The 17,472-nt window shown below is 39.9% G+C and overlaps 1 protein-coding gene across 11 annotated transcripts in view; it reads right to left on the bottom strand.

Annotated features, from left to right (window-relative positions):
* nrxn2b (neurexin 2b) overlaps positions 1-17,472 on the bottom strand; it is an 806,770-nt gene that overhangs the window by 704,807 nt on the left and 84,491 nt on the right. For all 11 annotated transcript variants that reach the window (XM_078936626.1, XM_078936632.1, XM_078936630.1 and 8 more), the window contains exon 2: positions 10,606-11,872. In XM_078936626.1, coding sequence (XP_078792752.1) covers positions 10,606-11,317 — 712 coding nt within the window. In that variant the 5' untranslated portion in view covers positions 11,318-11,872. The remainder of the gene's footprint in view (positions 1-10,605; positions 11,873-17,472) is intronic.

Genomic DNA, 17,472 nt, shown 5'->3' with positions numbered 1-17,472 from the left:
GACAAAATTAAGCTTTAAATCTTTTATCCATCCATCTTCTTCTGCTCACCAGGGACCGGGTGGAGGGGGCAGCAGTCTAATCAAAGATGCCCTGACTTCCCTCTCCCAGGCCACTTCCTCCAGCTCCTATGGAGGGAGTGAGAGCTGTTCCTGGGTCTTCCTAGTGGTCTCTATCCAGTGTGACATTCCCAGAACACCTCTCCAGATGACCAGATGCACTGGACGCCTCAACTGGTCTACTCTGAATGTAAAGGAGGTTCTTATGGTAACTCTATGGGAGTATCAAGCCACCCTGTGAGAAAAGCTCATTTTTGGCCACTTTTCTCTGTATAAATACTTCAGAGTACAGTAAATTGAGCAAACGGTGCACTAATTTCAATAGGAAATGTCTCAGAATTACATTTTTGTATCAAATATTTCACAGAAATAACTGTTATGGCCATCCATCTCTCCAAAAAAAGATGTGTATTTTAATAAAGTGAAGCTAAAAGCAAAGTTCTGAGTTTGGAAAAGCTGTTACAATGCACGAGCAGATATTGAAATAGAACATGTCTAGCTGTGCTGCTGATTACACCCCCTTTTTTCTGGAGACTGCAGCCTGTGGGAAGCTGCCTGTCTGTTAATTAACCGTCTACATAAATAGGGGAACTGTAAGCTGATGGAAAAAAAAAATTTAAACTGAAGCTAAGAGCGCGATGGTTTGCACCAAGCCCTCACGAGCGCAGGCACTTGAAATTTAAAGAAAGTGGAGAACAATGCAGAACAGTTGATGCAGTCAAATTAGCAGCTGATAGGACTTTTTGTAAATGAAACAATTTGTGCCGCTGAGCATCTTGCATGATCTTCGGCCGTCACAGATGGCTGTTCCCACAACAGAAAGGGCCGTTCTTCTGTCCTCAGACACTTTTTTGAAGGTTAGTGATAATGGACAGACAACAATATGTGACAGGGATGTATGGGCCTAACCTCGCACTCCATTCTTTACTTGTGGAGGGATGGCAGGGGTTCAGACCGCATTTAATGGCGTGATACGCTCCACCAACACACGCAAGGACGTTCCAACTAGAAAAACGGCTTGATTCATTCTGCTACCACAGGATCATTGGCCCCCCATCTCTCACAGCGTCTGTTGCTATCGCACAGTCACCACAATTCCTGCAAACTCCTGCCTAAAATGACAGATCATCCACGCTTCTAGTCTCTTCGTTCTCTTCCCACTGCATGTGTTACACATGTTCACACCGAAAACTGCAGGAGGGAGATTCACCAAGCTCTCCTCTGAACCATCAAAGCTTTGCCTTATTCTCCCCGCCTTCACTTGATGACTCCACAACCGGTTTAGCCGAACACTGGATTTGGTGTCACACTAAGACCTGCCGGTTTATTCTTGCCAGCCCCTTCCTCCCAGCAGCTACATTAAACACACCCAATCGCGCAACATTTGTGAAATTTCAAAGCAGTGAAGTGTTTTCTGACAAACATCTGATTGACACTCTCCCTAAAAGCAGTTCGCCTGACTGCTTTTTTTCCACTTGCACACAGCAGCCGTCAGCTCAACATGCAACTGAAAACAAATAGTAGCTCAACACTCACCAGCCTTCCACTCACAAAATACTTTAATATTTAAGGGCAGTAGTGTTCAAGCTTTGCTCCCACAGGAAAAGGCAGTCTGAAGGAAGCTTTTGGCACATTTTTATCCCTTTGGTTATTCTATTTACGGCCTGTTTAGCTGCACCTAAATCAGTTTTTGCAGAATGGTTAAGCATTTTTTTCCCCACTGAATATTGATAAAGAAATATTTCTAAAATTATATTTAAAAAACATGAAGAGTAAAAAATGAGAAGCATAATGACCTTGAGCTTTTTTTTCTACGTAAAATCGTTCACACTGACACTACAACTTGCGGGAATTTCAAAAATGAAAACTGTCTATAAGTGAATATAGATGGAAAATGTGAGAGAGGTTATGGTTCTTTATGTGAGATTTTCAAAGATTTATCATGAATGAACCACCTTAAAACCACAATAGAAGTTTGAATTAACCTTGTGAAGAAGACATAAACCTGCACATGGTCAGCACCATGGTCAGCTCCCGCTGAAGCCTTCGCAATGCTTTGCTTTAGTCAAAAAGTCGGATTCCCCTTGTCCGCCCAGTTCTAAGTCAGCTACTAAACCCTAAAGTTGCATCTGCGCCAGCTATCCGGTCGCCTTACGCGGTGCCCGGCGCCGCGCGAGAGACCTGACCCCCAGTAGAATCAGATTCGGTAAAGAATCCTGGACGGCTGAAGGATCGGACGACTTATGTACCCCTTACACAAGACACCAATCGTGCATGAACCGTGTGTGATTATTGAGCCATTTATATGCAATTCATTAGTGATTTTTGCATCAACTAGGTAAATTACATGTGATATGTACTCCATATACGCAATATGAAAGTCATACATTTGTGTGTGAAATGCCAGACGTACGTGAAACGATCTGAAAGGCACAAATTTGTGTATGCAAAAAATCAGGCACACTTGCATACGGTTTACCTATAAATTGTGTATAAACTATGTAAAATATACATAAACTGCATAATTATTACCTGAAGAAAAAATTTTTGAACAGCTTAAAACTGAATTCACGTAAAAGACCCGTCGGCCGAAACCCTCAACAGACATCTGCGCACGACGACGAATGACAAAAGTAAGAAATATTTATGAATTATGTATACCACACATGTATCTCAAATGACCCAAATTTCATACGTGTAAAATGAACAAATTGTTTGTAGCGGCTGTGTGTCACTGCCTAAATAAAGGCAGTATGACTGATAGGAACAGTTGATAGCTTCCAAAAAGAGAGTTTGGAAGGTCATCCTCAAGATGACTGGATTTTCTCATCTTAACCCTTTTCAATGTATGTGTTACATTTTAACAACATTTGAAACTATGATTTTATGAAAATATGTGAGCAAAATAATAAGTGAGTTCTTATTAAAAAAACACTACACTATGCGGCTCTTAAATACATGTAAAATGCCTAAAAAGTCATGTCGTATCAACTTTTGGCTGCTCAACATGATGGAAGGCAGAGCGCAATGTTTTTTTTATTTTTTATTTTAAAACATTTGTGATGTGCGTCACTTACAACCAAGGCAATAATCAACAGAAAAAGATGATTTTTTTTTCTTATTTTCTTAAAAAATCTTTTCTTAAATTATTATTTTTTCCTTAGCTTGGTGTTTAGGAGTTAAATTAAATCCTGGCAGAATCTTTTTTTTTTTTAAAAACAGTCCAATTATAATCATGTGACTCTGAGAACTCCTTTTGTAGAAGTTTTTGTAAGCAAAAATGATCCTATTTAAAAAATGTCAGATAAAATCATTTTAAAAAGACAAAATGGTTACACTGGTTGCTTGGTAACAGGCTGAATGGAGTTCTGACCCCCCTATTGTGCATAACCTATACACATCAAGCAAAATCAGAGAATCATAACAGCTCAGCCAAAAGAAGACAGTCACATGAGCTGCAGTAAGCTTAGCTTTAATGACGGTTAAGGAAAACTGTTCCATTCTGCTTTACCTTTATGTGTCACTTTACCCGTCAAGAACACATACAACCATCGCATCAAGAACAAATATATGGGTAAACACTGTAAAATAGGGAGATATTTATGGCTGTATTGATTGGCTAATGGGCTGCTTATTTAAGCAGTAACCAACAGAAGTTAATGTCTGAGGAGTTTACAGCCTGTTTGCAGAAACTGCAGACTGCTGCCGAGAAGGAGAATGCTAAAAGATGGAATACAACACTGGCCCCAACTGCTTCTCTGTTGAAAGTGACTGTCAGATCAGTAGATCTGATTCTAGCACCTCTGTCATTAGCTGATTGACTCAATGTCAACAATTAGCAACTCACAGTCAACCAAAGGAGTCAATCAGAACCAATGAACCGGTCAACCTCTAGAACATGCAAGTACAAGTACTTGATCCTTCCTGATTTGGTATGTTTGTCCACTAACAAATGACCAGACTGTCCTTGTAGTCATGACTTGTGAAAATAAATAAACAAATTAGTTATGTGCTGAGTTCAAGCATTTAGGAGAAAGTCAGATATCTTGTAGTATGTAGCTGATTTGTAGGTTAGCACAGACTTCAGGAGGAGCTTTCCAAGGAAAAGCAGAATGTCTCTAAGCCATAAAGGAATTTGTGGCTGAGGTTTGGTACCTTATATGGTTTTGGTACCCCAAGTAAGTTTAGCCAGGTTATCATGAACTTCTTAAACCTTACCGTATTTTCACAACCATAAGGCACAATTAAAAGTATTAAATTTTCTCCAAAATGTACGGAGCACCCTATGGTGTGGTGCGCCCAATGTGTTGTTATGTTACTTTGGTAAAGAGGACATAAGAGAGGACAGCATGAGAACGGTAAGGAGGAAGGTGAGGACATGCACAAAGGGACAACATCGTTTTGGAAAACCGCAAAATTCTGCCCGCAAAGAGACACATTTATGAAGCACAGTTTAAACTGCAACCTGTCAGCTACACGGAGGAACATGGCAGCGACTGCCAGAGAATACGAGATGAATGAATCCATGTTTCACGAGTGGAGGAAGCTGGAAAACGAACACCGACGAGTCAGGCAGACGCATCTGAGTTTCCGCGGAAAAAGGCGACTCGACCAGCTTGGAGACCCAGCTTGGAGAAGCTTCCCTGCAGTCACCATTCGACTGGGGGCAGTAACGCTTGCAGAGGAAGCTTTGCTTTCGCTTTATGAAACGCGTTTACAATGACAGGTGAGGCCAAACCTCACTTGCCTCATCTGACCGCACGTCACTACCTAAGATGCTTCAAAGGCCCTTCAGCCCCAAGCCTCTGGTGGACGACCCAACGTTCAAAGGGCAGGTGGGGTCATTTTCTTCATATGGTACTGAACAGTGTGTTGAATTTATCAATCAGAAAACAGATTATACAGGCTGGTTTCTGGAAACATGTGCTCACAGCACGAGGTGCTAAAGCCTCTCCACAGGCTACCCACAAAGGAAAGCATGTGTTTGGAGCCGACTCCCTGAACAGAGCTGTCCAGCTACTCTGCAGCAAAAGTTTTCCCCAGGTCACAATTCTTTACCGTCAAGCAAGGAATCGCCTTAAGATATCTTTCATGATACGGTCAGTTAACTGTAGAAGTTAACGAACTTAAAGAAGTTAAAGTTAAAGAACTTCTAGAAGTTTGAGCTTCATTTCATTCAGGACTTACTCAGATGAAAATGCTGTTTTTTGGTGTTTTTAACATGATGTGTTTTCTTCTCATGATGGGAGAACTCTTGTAAAGAAAATTAATATCAGAATTGCATTCTGAGTAGTTATTTATTCAAATCGTCGTGAATCAGGAGCAGACAAAAAAAATGCTGTTAGAGAAAGTTTTAAGGTGTGATGTAGAAAATGGCCATAAGCTCCCAGCTCTGCTCCATTCTGATCATCCACTGTCAGACAAATGGATCCATGAACGTCTTTGTTTTCTTCGTCTGAGCTTGAATCTGGATCCACACTGGACGGCTGGAAAGCTCTGATATTTCCCCCATTCCTGTTGCACCGGTTACGTTAGGTTGGGGGTGTAAGGGGCTGTAAACTATCAGGAGAGAGTTTAAACCAGGGTTCAGCAACAACCTGAACCTCTCAAAGAGCCATTTGGATCAGTTTCCCCCTGAGATGAAAGCACAGGGAGCCGCAACACTAGGTATGCTAAAAAAAATGTTTTTGATGATATATTGCAATAGTTCATTTGGCAATACTTGTATCATGTCAGCATATTTGTTTAATCATTTATTTTAATTATTTGTATTCTTTATAAACGTGATGTTTCCTTTGATCTTTTGTCCATTTTCCACAACCTTGAATAGACTTTTCCGTCTGTCAAACACGCAGAATTAAGATAAGTGAGATGATGGAAACAAATTCATTATTTATTTATGTAATCCAGTGAACCCAACAAATTATATTAATTTTACGGATGACGACTATTTTTTATTAGTAAGCTGCTGTTTGTTGCGGATCTGGAATCATAAGCAATGAGTCTAAGCCCCGCCCACACCTCTCTGCCTGTTTGTAGTTTTCCCCTGCATGCAATCCCCCCTCTGGCGTGTTCTACACAGACAGCGCAACATATTGGTCATAGTAGCAGCAAGGTGACTCGCGCTACCCGACGGTGTTGAAGGCACCACGACAATCTTAGACCATGATAGTTATTTTACAAAACCACAGAGAGCTGCATGCAGCTCTGGAGCCGCCGGTTGAGCTGCCGACCCCTGATTTAAGCAAAGGGAGGATGGAAAATCAGCGCACCCTCACTCTGTCCCAACAGTCCCGCCCATAACTCAGAAGTGAAATTCTAATGAAATGTTGCAGCTCTGCAGATGCTATGTCTTGGAAAATGATACTGTTTGGATTTTGGCTAAAATTAAAATCACAAAAGACCACTGGGAACACTTTGAAAATACATCAGAAGATGATTGCAGTAGGACTAATAACATAGAAATAATTCTGATAAAAGTCATTAGTTAGCATTTTAAGTTGATAACTTGTTCAGTACATAGAAAGGCTGTAATGGAAAAAAAGGTGCATTTCAAGTTCATAAATAGCAAGGTAAAATAGCAGAAATTACACAAAGCACACAATATATTTAACCTGGAAAATGGAAGTTGAAAAAAAAAACATGGAACGTAGACACAATGAGGATCATTTACTTAAATCAGGACAGCTGTGGATACATAAAACACACTGAACATGGTGTGACTGTGACAGACGGAATACATGCAATTACGTGTCTGTGAGAAGACAAGTCTCTGTTTCCTCCTCCTACCACCTGACCACCAGAGGGAGCCGGTTCCTGAATGTTAGCTTTCACCTGGCCTGCGCCTATCCCACTACGTCTCCCAACAGCCACTGCTCCTTATGCCTTAGCTCTCCACCAGCTGTTCCTCATTCATTAATCACCACAGCAGTGTTTAATCTGGCACCGATCTGGGTATGAAGTCTTTTTTGTACTCTTAGTCTCTTTGGTGTGTTTTGACCTCTGCCTGATCGGCTACGTATTGCCTCAACCTTGTTCAGTTTGTCCTGCTGGCCTTGTCTGTGTTTGCTGATAAACACTGTTGCTTATGGGTCCTGATGCCTCTGCCTCTTCGTCACAGTGTCAAAACCAAAGAATAACATAACTGGAAACAAAGTAACTGTCACAGCTGTGGCCATGTTTAGTTTTGTTTTCTTTGTATTCAGTGTTTGAAGTATTTTATTTCTGTATCAGAGTGGGACATCTGTGTTTTTGTGGATCTTTGTGTGTCCATCTGTGAGTGTTTTCAGATGTGGTACTGAGAAGGTGTGGCTTCCATTGAACCCAAGCTGATGGAAGCAGAAACTCTCATTTTTATATCCTTAAAATGAACGACACAGTGTGGATCTGCAATATAAAACATCTATTCAGTCATCGTGACTCTGAGTCTAACTTCAGTTCTTGCGATAGCTCAAAGCACTAGCGGTGTTAAATAAACTCCTCACCCTCTCCTTCCCTCTCTCTTATGGTGCAGAAATAATTTAACAAATCCGTCCAGACAAACAAAGGGAATGGTATCCCACAATCCCTTGTGCTGCCGATCTAACAGCAGCACCAAAGTTACACCTAGTTCATTGAATTAATTTGAATGAAAGTAAAATAACTCTGTCTGAGACGGTATTTTCATTTTTTATTCTATTTTTTTTTTCACCACTCCAAGGCTGCTGCATTGTATCACCATGTACAATGACAATAAAAGAATTCTGATTCTGATAACTACATGTTATTTTTAAGTTGACTGAAACCCAAAAGATGATTTATCTTAACTGAAGCAAATAATTAAGTTAGATCAATTCAAAAGGTTTATCTTTCCAACATCCATAAATGGTCTTATCACCCTCTCTTTGGAGGAAAAGTATTATCTGAGCTTCTTCATCCCCTAAATCATCTTCAAATGGACACGCCATGCTGCTTCACCTCTCTGTAAACAAACTAACCTTCAACTAAACCTGCTCCAGACCAGGTTATGTTCAGAGCATGAGTTGCTATGGCAACTTGACATACCCTGAACCATACCTCCATTCTTGGAACCGAAAGATGAGGTTATCCATTTCCTTGGCCTCAAACTTACCGTGGTAACTAGCATAACCTGCTTTCTGGAATACCCCCCTGTCGCTGTGGCTCTTTGTTCAGGGATTCTGTTTCTTTCACATGTTTTCTCCTGTAAATGTTAGTCTACAGGTTAGGTTTTTGTCATCGATTTCCCTTTTCTTTCATTTTCAAGTAAGATTTCACATTTCAGTTAGGTGGGGTTTTGTTATTTTGGCTTCTTCACCTCTTAAGTTGTTTGTTATTCATCCATTTGTGAATGAATATGCTATTTTGTTTGGTGATTGATGAGTTTGATAATTCTGGTCCTTTTTTATTGTTCTGTCTACAATTAATGCTTGAAATAAACTCAACCAATTACAGAATGAATCCTTTCTGTTGTAATTATCACATTGTTGCAACTCTTCCAATTTACTTTATTCTTAGTTTCCAGTAACTCCCATGTTTTTCTGCACCCCCTTTTTAAAAAAAAAAAAAAAAACAGCTGTATCCTGCTGTTAGTGTAAAACCACATCAAGGCAGTTGCTTCTACGTCCACCAGAAAAGCAGCAATCTGACACAAAACACAGGAGGAAAGACTTCAAGATCGATCTGGAAAGAAACAGAGACGCATCTGTTTGGCAGAAAAATGATTTCCTCTGCCAGTAAGCAGTCAGGTAACAATGAACCATCAGCAAGAATCCTGGTAATTTGGCTTCACGGCCTTCTAAAACAAAAGTGCTGCTAAGCACAAAACATCTGATTAAAAAAAGACCGGAAGTATTCCTGATCGAAGAAACTTTTTAATCCAAATCATGGATAAATGTCGATTACTTTCCAATTACTTCAGACCAGGAAAAGGCTGTTCTGGGTCAGATACTCAATAAAACAGTTGGCTTGGGCTCATTTCTCCTCCAGCGCTCATGTATGAACCTCCCGGTGGAGAAGTAGAGCCTTCCACGTTTCAGAACATTAATGACCAGCAACTTCATTATATCAGGCAAGGTGGGAGTCGGGCAGTGATTACTGGATACTTTTACAGCTGTAATGAAACATGAATGAGCTTCAAGGAATGGTAAAATTCCTAAGCAAGACGGGAAGATAAGTGAGAGACAGAAGGAAGGAGTAGGAGGAGGAAAAGTTAGGCTGAAGTGCTGACACAAGTTAAACGTGAAGAAGATAAGTGGAAGAACTCAGTAGCAGAGGAAGAGCAAAGACATGCGGGTGGGGTGAGGGAGGGGGGTGAGGAACATACACAGTCTTAACAAAGGAAGTCAGACAGAAATTTAGTGGTGCAATGGAAAATATGAGAGTGGGTGAATACAAAATCCGAAATGTCTGGATATGGAAATGGGATGTGTCGTTGAAAGTTAGAACCTGAGTTTTGAAAAAGGACCCAGTTGCAAAAAGATGTGGCAACATGGTGTTCACCACAGAAAATAGTCTTAAAAACAAAAACCCAGCAGGAAAAATGACAAGTGCTCAGGAACTTTACTGTGAGGTGGTTTTGGGATCCATCCAGCCATATCTAACAGGGCATGTGGGCTTTGTCTTCTTATGAGTCACACAATCCCTCTTAAAAGTGATGAGCACTCGCATCTTGGATCAAAGATTTTGATGCAGAATAGAACATAGTCATGCCCTAACTGAACATTTTCAACATCGATTGATTTCCTGCAGTTGTTGGCAAAGACTGTCGGCGAAACATGAATAACATCTGACTTTGAGAGAGAGAGAGAGAGAGAGAGAGAGTGAGAGAGAGAGAGAGAGAGAGAGCCAGCTCAGCTCAGACGAGGAAAATAAAGACATTCATGGATCTATTTGTACTTGGATCAACTGGATGCATCAGAATGGGATCGAGTTTGTGGCCCGCAAATGTGTGTTTTCTGCATCACAAATTAACTCTGCTTCTGATTCACAATTTGAATACAGGAGTACTCATAAATGCAACTTTAATCTTTATTTATGTCCTCCATCGTTAAAAACTGCAACAAGAAATTACTAAAAACTATTAAAAAAAATGTTATCAAAGAAGATTTTTAACCATCCGATTGGCAGACAGCTGCTATGCCAACTGAGCTACAGCTCAGTTGAGTTAATGTATAGGTAATGTCTAGGTTTGATGGTAAATTAACCACATTGACCTTTAAATATGGAGATATTAGACACACAAAAATTTGACAAAAAAGATGTTTGTTAATACTTCAAAGATGACATTTGTAAAGAGAAGCAGAAGCATTGCTAAAACTGGTTTGGAGGTGGTCTTTTGTATTTTTGTCAGCCCGTTTAATGGTTAACTGATTTATTTAAGGGACCAAATCAGCAATAATAAAGATGGAATACAGATTTATATATCAAAAATCTCCATTTTGTTGTCCAAGTTCCATTTTCCATCCCTAAAGGCAAAAATAGCACACAACGTTATGCCCATGATCAAAGCAACAAAGGCCACACAGCACCTCTAAGTTGGGAGCATCTTACCTTCCTTGCAGTACTTTCCCTTGAAGCGTGTATGGGAGCAGTCGCAGTGAACTTCTCCAAACTGAATAGAGCAAAAGCCTCCGTTGAAGCATGGGTTCTGCTTGGTGCAGAGGTACTCCAAGTCGTTCTGAATGCCTTGGCTGTTTAATAAAGAGGGAGGCATCTCTCCCACCTTCAAATTGGATATCAAGCCTTGAAAGGGTGGCTCATACTTTACTGTGCTGGATGTTAGCGCAGAGAGACGGACATCAGGTGGGATCCCACCGACAAACAGGTCACTGACCACAGCCATCTCCTTCCTCTTTGACCTGACCTCAGCCACTTTCATCTCACCGTCCACCATAAGCAGGGTTTCCCGCAAGTTGCGGGTGAGTAAGACCATGTGCCAGTGGTCATCGTTCACGCTTGTCTCCATGTGCAAAATGGCCGGCTCAGCACAGTGGATGGCAAAGCGCAACTGGAGCCGTCCGTCTGCAATCAAAAGTTCCAAGAAGTCGCAGTTCCCACCGTCGTCCAAGTACAGCACCAAAGCTTGGCTGATGTTGGTCTTCAGACTGAAGCTTAGTTCACCCATGGATCCAGCTTCCCAGCGCCCATATCTTGCAAACTGGCCCGGGGCCCCCCCAAACTCCAGCATTTTCACTGTGGTGAGGATACTGAGGAGTGCCAGAGGCCACAGGGGCCAGCACAGGAATCTTGATTCTCTTGTCATACTAAGGGCTAAAAATGTCCTGTTTCTCCAAGATGCCTTGACAGCCTACTGGGCCAAGAAGAAAAAGGCCTTATTGATTACAGATAAATGTATTTTAAGTAAACAACTCCACTGGGGTAATAGACATCAGACGATTGAATAAACTCCAGAGAAACACTACGCTCTTCGTTTTTTAAGCAAGCAGTTTTGTTTTCTGCTCTCCAACACTAGTTCTTATCCTGACTCCCTGCCAGGTCTCCCCATCGGTTGGTTCCTCAACGTCAGAGTCAGAAAAGTAAATGATGGGGATGGGGGGTTGGGATGGGATTGTTTTCCACTTGGCCTGTCCAGGAATACAGATTTCACTTCAATTTCCTGGAATTCTACACTGCAGCTGGAAGCTCGGAGAACCTTCTCTTGTAGAGAAATGTGAGGAGCAGAGAGGGGAGTCGGAGCAGCTGATTTGGTGGGAATCCGAACTTTTTACCAGTCCGCTGGAACGTGCATCGTTTATCATGAACCCATTCTCCTCCTAAACGTAGATGTGGACTCCGTGGTCATAGTGGCACGTGCAACCTGTAAGAACAGAGAAAATTGAACATTATTATTATTATTATTAATGACAAATTTCAGTTTTAAAAGTTTGGCAATCCATTGGTCCATTTAATTGCGTCTATTTTTTTTTATTGAAAATAAAAGACAGACCTGTAGAAAAATCATAGCAAGCCAAGTGCAAACAGCATCGGTAGAAGTTAAGATATCCATCATGAAAACAGACTTTTTGACATCAGTGTTTTTGCAAATGAACCCTTCACTTCACTCACACACTACAGACATGCATATGCAAGGACACACATCATTAACTCCGAAGCAATTCAAAGTGGATTGCTGTGGAGTCAACTGCTTCGTAAAAAGCTGATCTTGACCCCTTGAGCTCGACCTCCTGCCCAGACATTTATTCTTAAGTGAAATTTCATTTTCAGCAGACAGTGTACATTTAGATAGGCTAAATGTCCTTATGCCGCTTGGTGTTATCCAGCATTGCTCAAGTGTACAGACTGCACTCAGGTCATGGTACAAGTACATCAAGGAATAAGAAAGAGATGATTTATACCCATGATCTCAGAGGGCAAAAGCTCACAACTGATGGAGAAAAATTAAGGAGATGGAAGAAACCGACAAAGTTATAAAAAAGGAAAAGGGAGGAACAATAGCATTTGGCCACGGAGATGTAAGCTGTTGCTCATTCTAGTACATTTGTGGCATTAAAGCAGAGCCAACGTGAAAATTGTAACTAATGTCCTAAATGACTTACTATAACTTGTTTCTTTTTGAGAAAAAAAAAAGAATAAACTAAAGTACATATATTTTTTAAATTGTTTCTGCTAAAACTAGATTAAACAGGAAGTGCATCCAAGAAGCCAAAATCCCACAGACTTCTATAAAGAAACAAACAGCCTTTACTCAGTCATTCTATCGGTCAGAATAACCGTTCTTGCCCAGATACCTTTTTGTTAACATGTTCTTGATAATCCACATGTTTTTTGATATTTTCCTTCTGTAGTGCTAGTTGCACAAGTTATACACTGGCCAATCAGATGTCACAATAAAAGTATGTGGTGCCTCCTGAAGTCCGCAGAAGTAAGCACTTTAATTTTAACAAACTTTGAAATGGAAAAATGCAACTTTGCATCATCTTGTAACCCTTTACAGTAGTATAAGGTTCTCTGCCGTAGTACTGGTAACTGATTCCCTACGTTGTACATGGAAATGTCTCTTTAAAGTTTTGTTTTGAAGCCACAACCAAACCACACATAAACAAAATGAAAGAAAGCCTGCAGTGCAAAATTATTTTTGTTAACAAGCTTGCACTAAATCTAAGGCCGGATCCAAATAATATTATTAATAATTAATTGTATTTATATGGCGCCATTTTGGGCAACCCAGGTCGCCTTACATGTCCAAAACAACCATAAAACAGTCAATTCTGAGCGCTGGCAGCTACGCGCTACGAAGATGACCAGCGACTATTGATGACATCATAGAGGGGTTGTAACGTCTGGATTTGAAGACACTATTTTTTCTAAACTCTCTGCTTGGAGGTGCTGAATGTGGGGTGGGGAGAAGCCGGAGGGGTAGGGGAAGTTTTGGGTGAAAATGGCCAAACTGACAGATTTGAGACTTCACCCCCCTATTATTCTTGGGGTCGATTTGACCCCAATTCAATGTTTGTCATAAAAAGAGAATGGTTAACCTTTTTTTTTTACTTCATATTTCATGACTTTTCCTAATTTGATGGTGACAACTGATTAAGCATTAATTTATCATGATGATATTATGCTAAACAGATATTGCACACATTGGTGTTCCTCGGGGGGGGTCAATTTGACCCCAGGCTGTTTTAGCTGTGTAAAACTTGTCTGTCTGTGTGTGTGACCCAACATCCCCACACCTTCAGGTGCAGACTTGATACTTTTGAGTTGATACATAGCAAGGGGGTGGGGGGGAAACAACTATTCCCACGAGAACTTTGATACTTCTCGTGGTTTGGTGTGAAAATGAGGAAGCCAATGTTGGCTTGTGAGTTGATCACATCCAAGTCTTTCCAACTCCACCTAAAGTTATCATCTCAAGTAAAATATTTTCAATTGATGGTTATATATTTTATGTTAAATATGCTATAATGTTGAACTTAGGTCACTTTACTTTGCTGAACGTCACTTTGCTGCTGCCGCAGACAACAGAATTTCCCCATCGTGGGATAAAGTTTTATCTCATCTCATCTCTCAAATGTGGAGCTTGAATAATGACTTTGTCTACAAAATGACTGACTGTGTGTCTTATGGGTCACACTCTTAGCAAGAAATATGTCTGCAAGGAGCATACACTAACTCTGCACATCCTGTGTACAGTGGTGCAGACTGAAAGCTCAACTCTGGACATAAAAACTGTTCCATTTTCTGACTATCTGACCTATATTCTCATTATGATTTTTGGTTTCACGCAAAAACTTTAAAAACAGAAAGAAAAAAAACCTCTCTAACTCTGCCACTGCCGGTCCCAAGCCCAGAGGAGGGGTAAGTGAGACTTTACAGTGACCAACCACAAATATGTCACAGAAAAGGAGATAAAATAAGTAAATAAACATGTTCATTAAAGGAAATGGGGTCACTAACATCCATCAACATGCTTTATTCTGTGAGAGTCATGAATGTGCCCCCCAAATTAAAAAAAGATTTGGATTAAAACCTTTTAAGATCCACTAACTCTAAAACTGAAAGTTTAACCTGATGGTGGCGCTACAGCAAAGGTCATATAATCACCAAAACCAATAGGGTTCAAACTCTTGTGGTTATTAATGTCGTCAGTAATTTTGAGAAGATTTGTATGAAAACTTTTCAAGATAAGTTCATTATAATTTAAAAGTTTGGCCTGATGGTGGCGCTAGAGAACAGGTCAACCCACTGATCTGTTTCATTATCAAGGGGTTATTTATGTATTCAACAAATAAACAATGTGCCTGACACCAAAACTTGGTTTACAATTCTATGTAAATCATTTTCTGAAGGCAAATATCCCTGGGGTCAAATTGACCCCTAGGGTGAAATGTGTGAGTAATATTTGAAGATAATACGAGGGTTAAAACAATCCAGTTTTTAACATGATTTTCCCAAAGAGACAAATGTAGCTTCAAATTTCTCAGTTTTGAATAAATCTGTTCTGATTGGTGTTAGCAGCTTCAATTCAATTCAATTTTATTTATATATCCAGACATCACAACACAGATGTCTCAACAGGCGTCACACCAATAATAAAGTCATAAAAATGGAACCATAGCTGATTGCTAAACTAAACTAGACAGACCCTGGACATCCCTGCGCTTAGACCCTCCTTCTCTGAGGTGAAAGGTGATAGAGTCTGTGGCAGTTTTTCTTATCTGTGCCTCCTCCTGACATGTGTCGGTCACACAGTGGGTTACTAGTGCTACGGTGTCCCACCACCCCTACATGGCACCATGTAAGGGACCGTCTCATTAAGGGAACCATGTTGTTGCAGAGAAACAAACCCGGGGCTCACGCTGATTTAGCGTTACAATGCCATTTACATTTTATGGTTTAGTTTTTAATGCAGGCTTCTTCTTTTTTTTATTTCTGCTTATGTCAGTTTGTGTGTCAAAGCTGTGCTAATGGTGAGAAGAAAAAGAAAGCATGTTTAGCTGTGCTGTGTTGGTCAATGTTTATCAGAAATCTAGTTTGTTTAATGGACCATAAAACCGTCCATGTGTCACTGGAAACATGACTCATTAACCCTCACAGATTGAACAGTAACACGAATGCCAGCAGCATCTTTTTTAAAAGAAGAATTAGGCAATCAATAATATCCACTACATTTAACTGCATGGAAAAGAGGATCCTGCAATACACAACATGAATGGGTGACATTTGAGCACAGATGGAATGAATCTGAACACAGTAGCCGCTGACTACACCCTGCTGGATGGAAGACGGCTTTTCCGCTAATTAGGTGACATAATTGAAAGAAACATATTATTAACCCCAATACAAAAAGAAAAAATAAACAATTTAAATTTTGATTTGATTGAAAGTTGAAAATCAAGCTAACCACTACTGCCTGCAGACACAGAGACCTAAGAGAATATCTGACTCCAAAGGGGCATTTGTTGGGGCAACATGATGTAATGAATTGATGCAAATCCCACCTAAAATGCCCTTACTTCAGACACAAGACTTATTGTTTTCCATTGATTAATGGATCAAAAGAAAGTTAAGTCATGATTAAGACTTAGCTTTCCTTTTTTAAATTTCATCGACTCTTCTTATAATAAAAGGTTTTAATAGTAGATTTTAAAAAACACAAAGCAAACAAAAAAACAACAACATAGTCCCGGGAAAATAGAAATTCTGCATAGTTTAGGACCAGTTTAGGACCATGAAAGTCTGAAATAGTGATCAAAACCAAAAAACACTACAAACCATAATTATGAAATATTTGGTTAATATTAACATTTTGGGATTTATTTTACTGGAAATATTAAACATTATGAAAAGCGAGATCTGGAAAGATCAGACGATTACATTTTTTTAGAGAAATACATGACGTGAATGTTGAAGAACTGCATGTTTGTAGAAAACTACATTTTTATACTATAGGGTTAAAACAAAATCCCTCGTTCACACGTCCATGTGTTCTTCTATGAGTGTGTTTATTTTTTTATATAGTTATACATAAAAAGTTTTTTTTTTCTTAGACAATCAGAATTTTTGTCCGCCTTCAACATCATCTTCTTCTTCTCGATAAAAGGAAAAACCAAATGCTGCCCTTTTATTTTAATAAAATATTAGTTTAAAAAAACGTGTGCTGGGTCCAGCCACCCACAATATGGACTTTGCAGCAGATATTAAACTTGTTAAATAAATATATATTTTTCCTTTTTTCTTAATTATTGATGCACACTTTACTCTTATAGCGAGCCTAAAAAAAAGCCTAAAAATAGCAAACTGCCTCTTTTCTGCTTAATCATTACATTTGTGTAAAGCTTACAACCGAAAAAAACAATAAAAAAAACACTCACTTTGGAAAGAAAGCTAAACTTTTGGGACATTATTAGCATGAATGTGTTTGTTTTATTTGATATCAATCTCTTGCAGGGCTCCGCCTTGGGCCCCCGCTGTAAGATTCCCTCCCGCACCTGTTGTGTGGAGCGCTGGCAGGATTTCATCTATTTGCAAACATGCAGCTCTCAGATCATCATATCTACTCTAGTCTGAAAAAATGTACCAAGCCACAGTGAAACAAAGACTTCAGTTTTGCTGAATTGCCCTCATGCAGCAACCATTTATTCCGATGAGACAGATATTAAATATTTTACCAGGACAATATCTTAGACAAAGGATAATAAAAAGTGGTGAATATAAATCATTTTTCATGTGTGCTAATACAACGACGCACGTGTTCTAAAGCCCCAACATAGAAACAAACAGCCACTAACAGTATATTTAAGACAAGCAGGAGCCATTAATCCTGGCCTTTGAGAGGCTCACCAGTGCACCATCAGTCAGCATAAAGCTGCTGCTGCCACCGCTGTGCGCTAATTAAGCAGAGCAGCATGCAGAGCCACTTTTAACGTTCCTGGTCAAAAAGGAAAACATGGATTT

The sequence above is a fragment of the Oryzias latipes genome, chromosome 18 (genome assembly GCF_053564925.1).
Source record: "Oryzias latipes strain Hd-rR chromosome 18, Olatipes_Hd-rR_3.1".
NCBI lineage: Eukaryota > Metazoa > Chordata > Actinopteri > Beloniformes > Adrianichthyidae > Oryzias > Oryzias latipes.
This window is presented reverse-complemented; position numbering and strand designations above follow the sequence as displayed.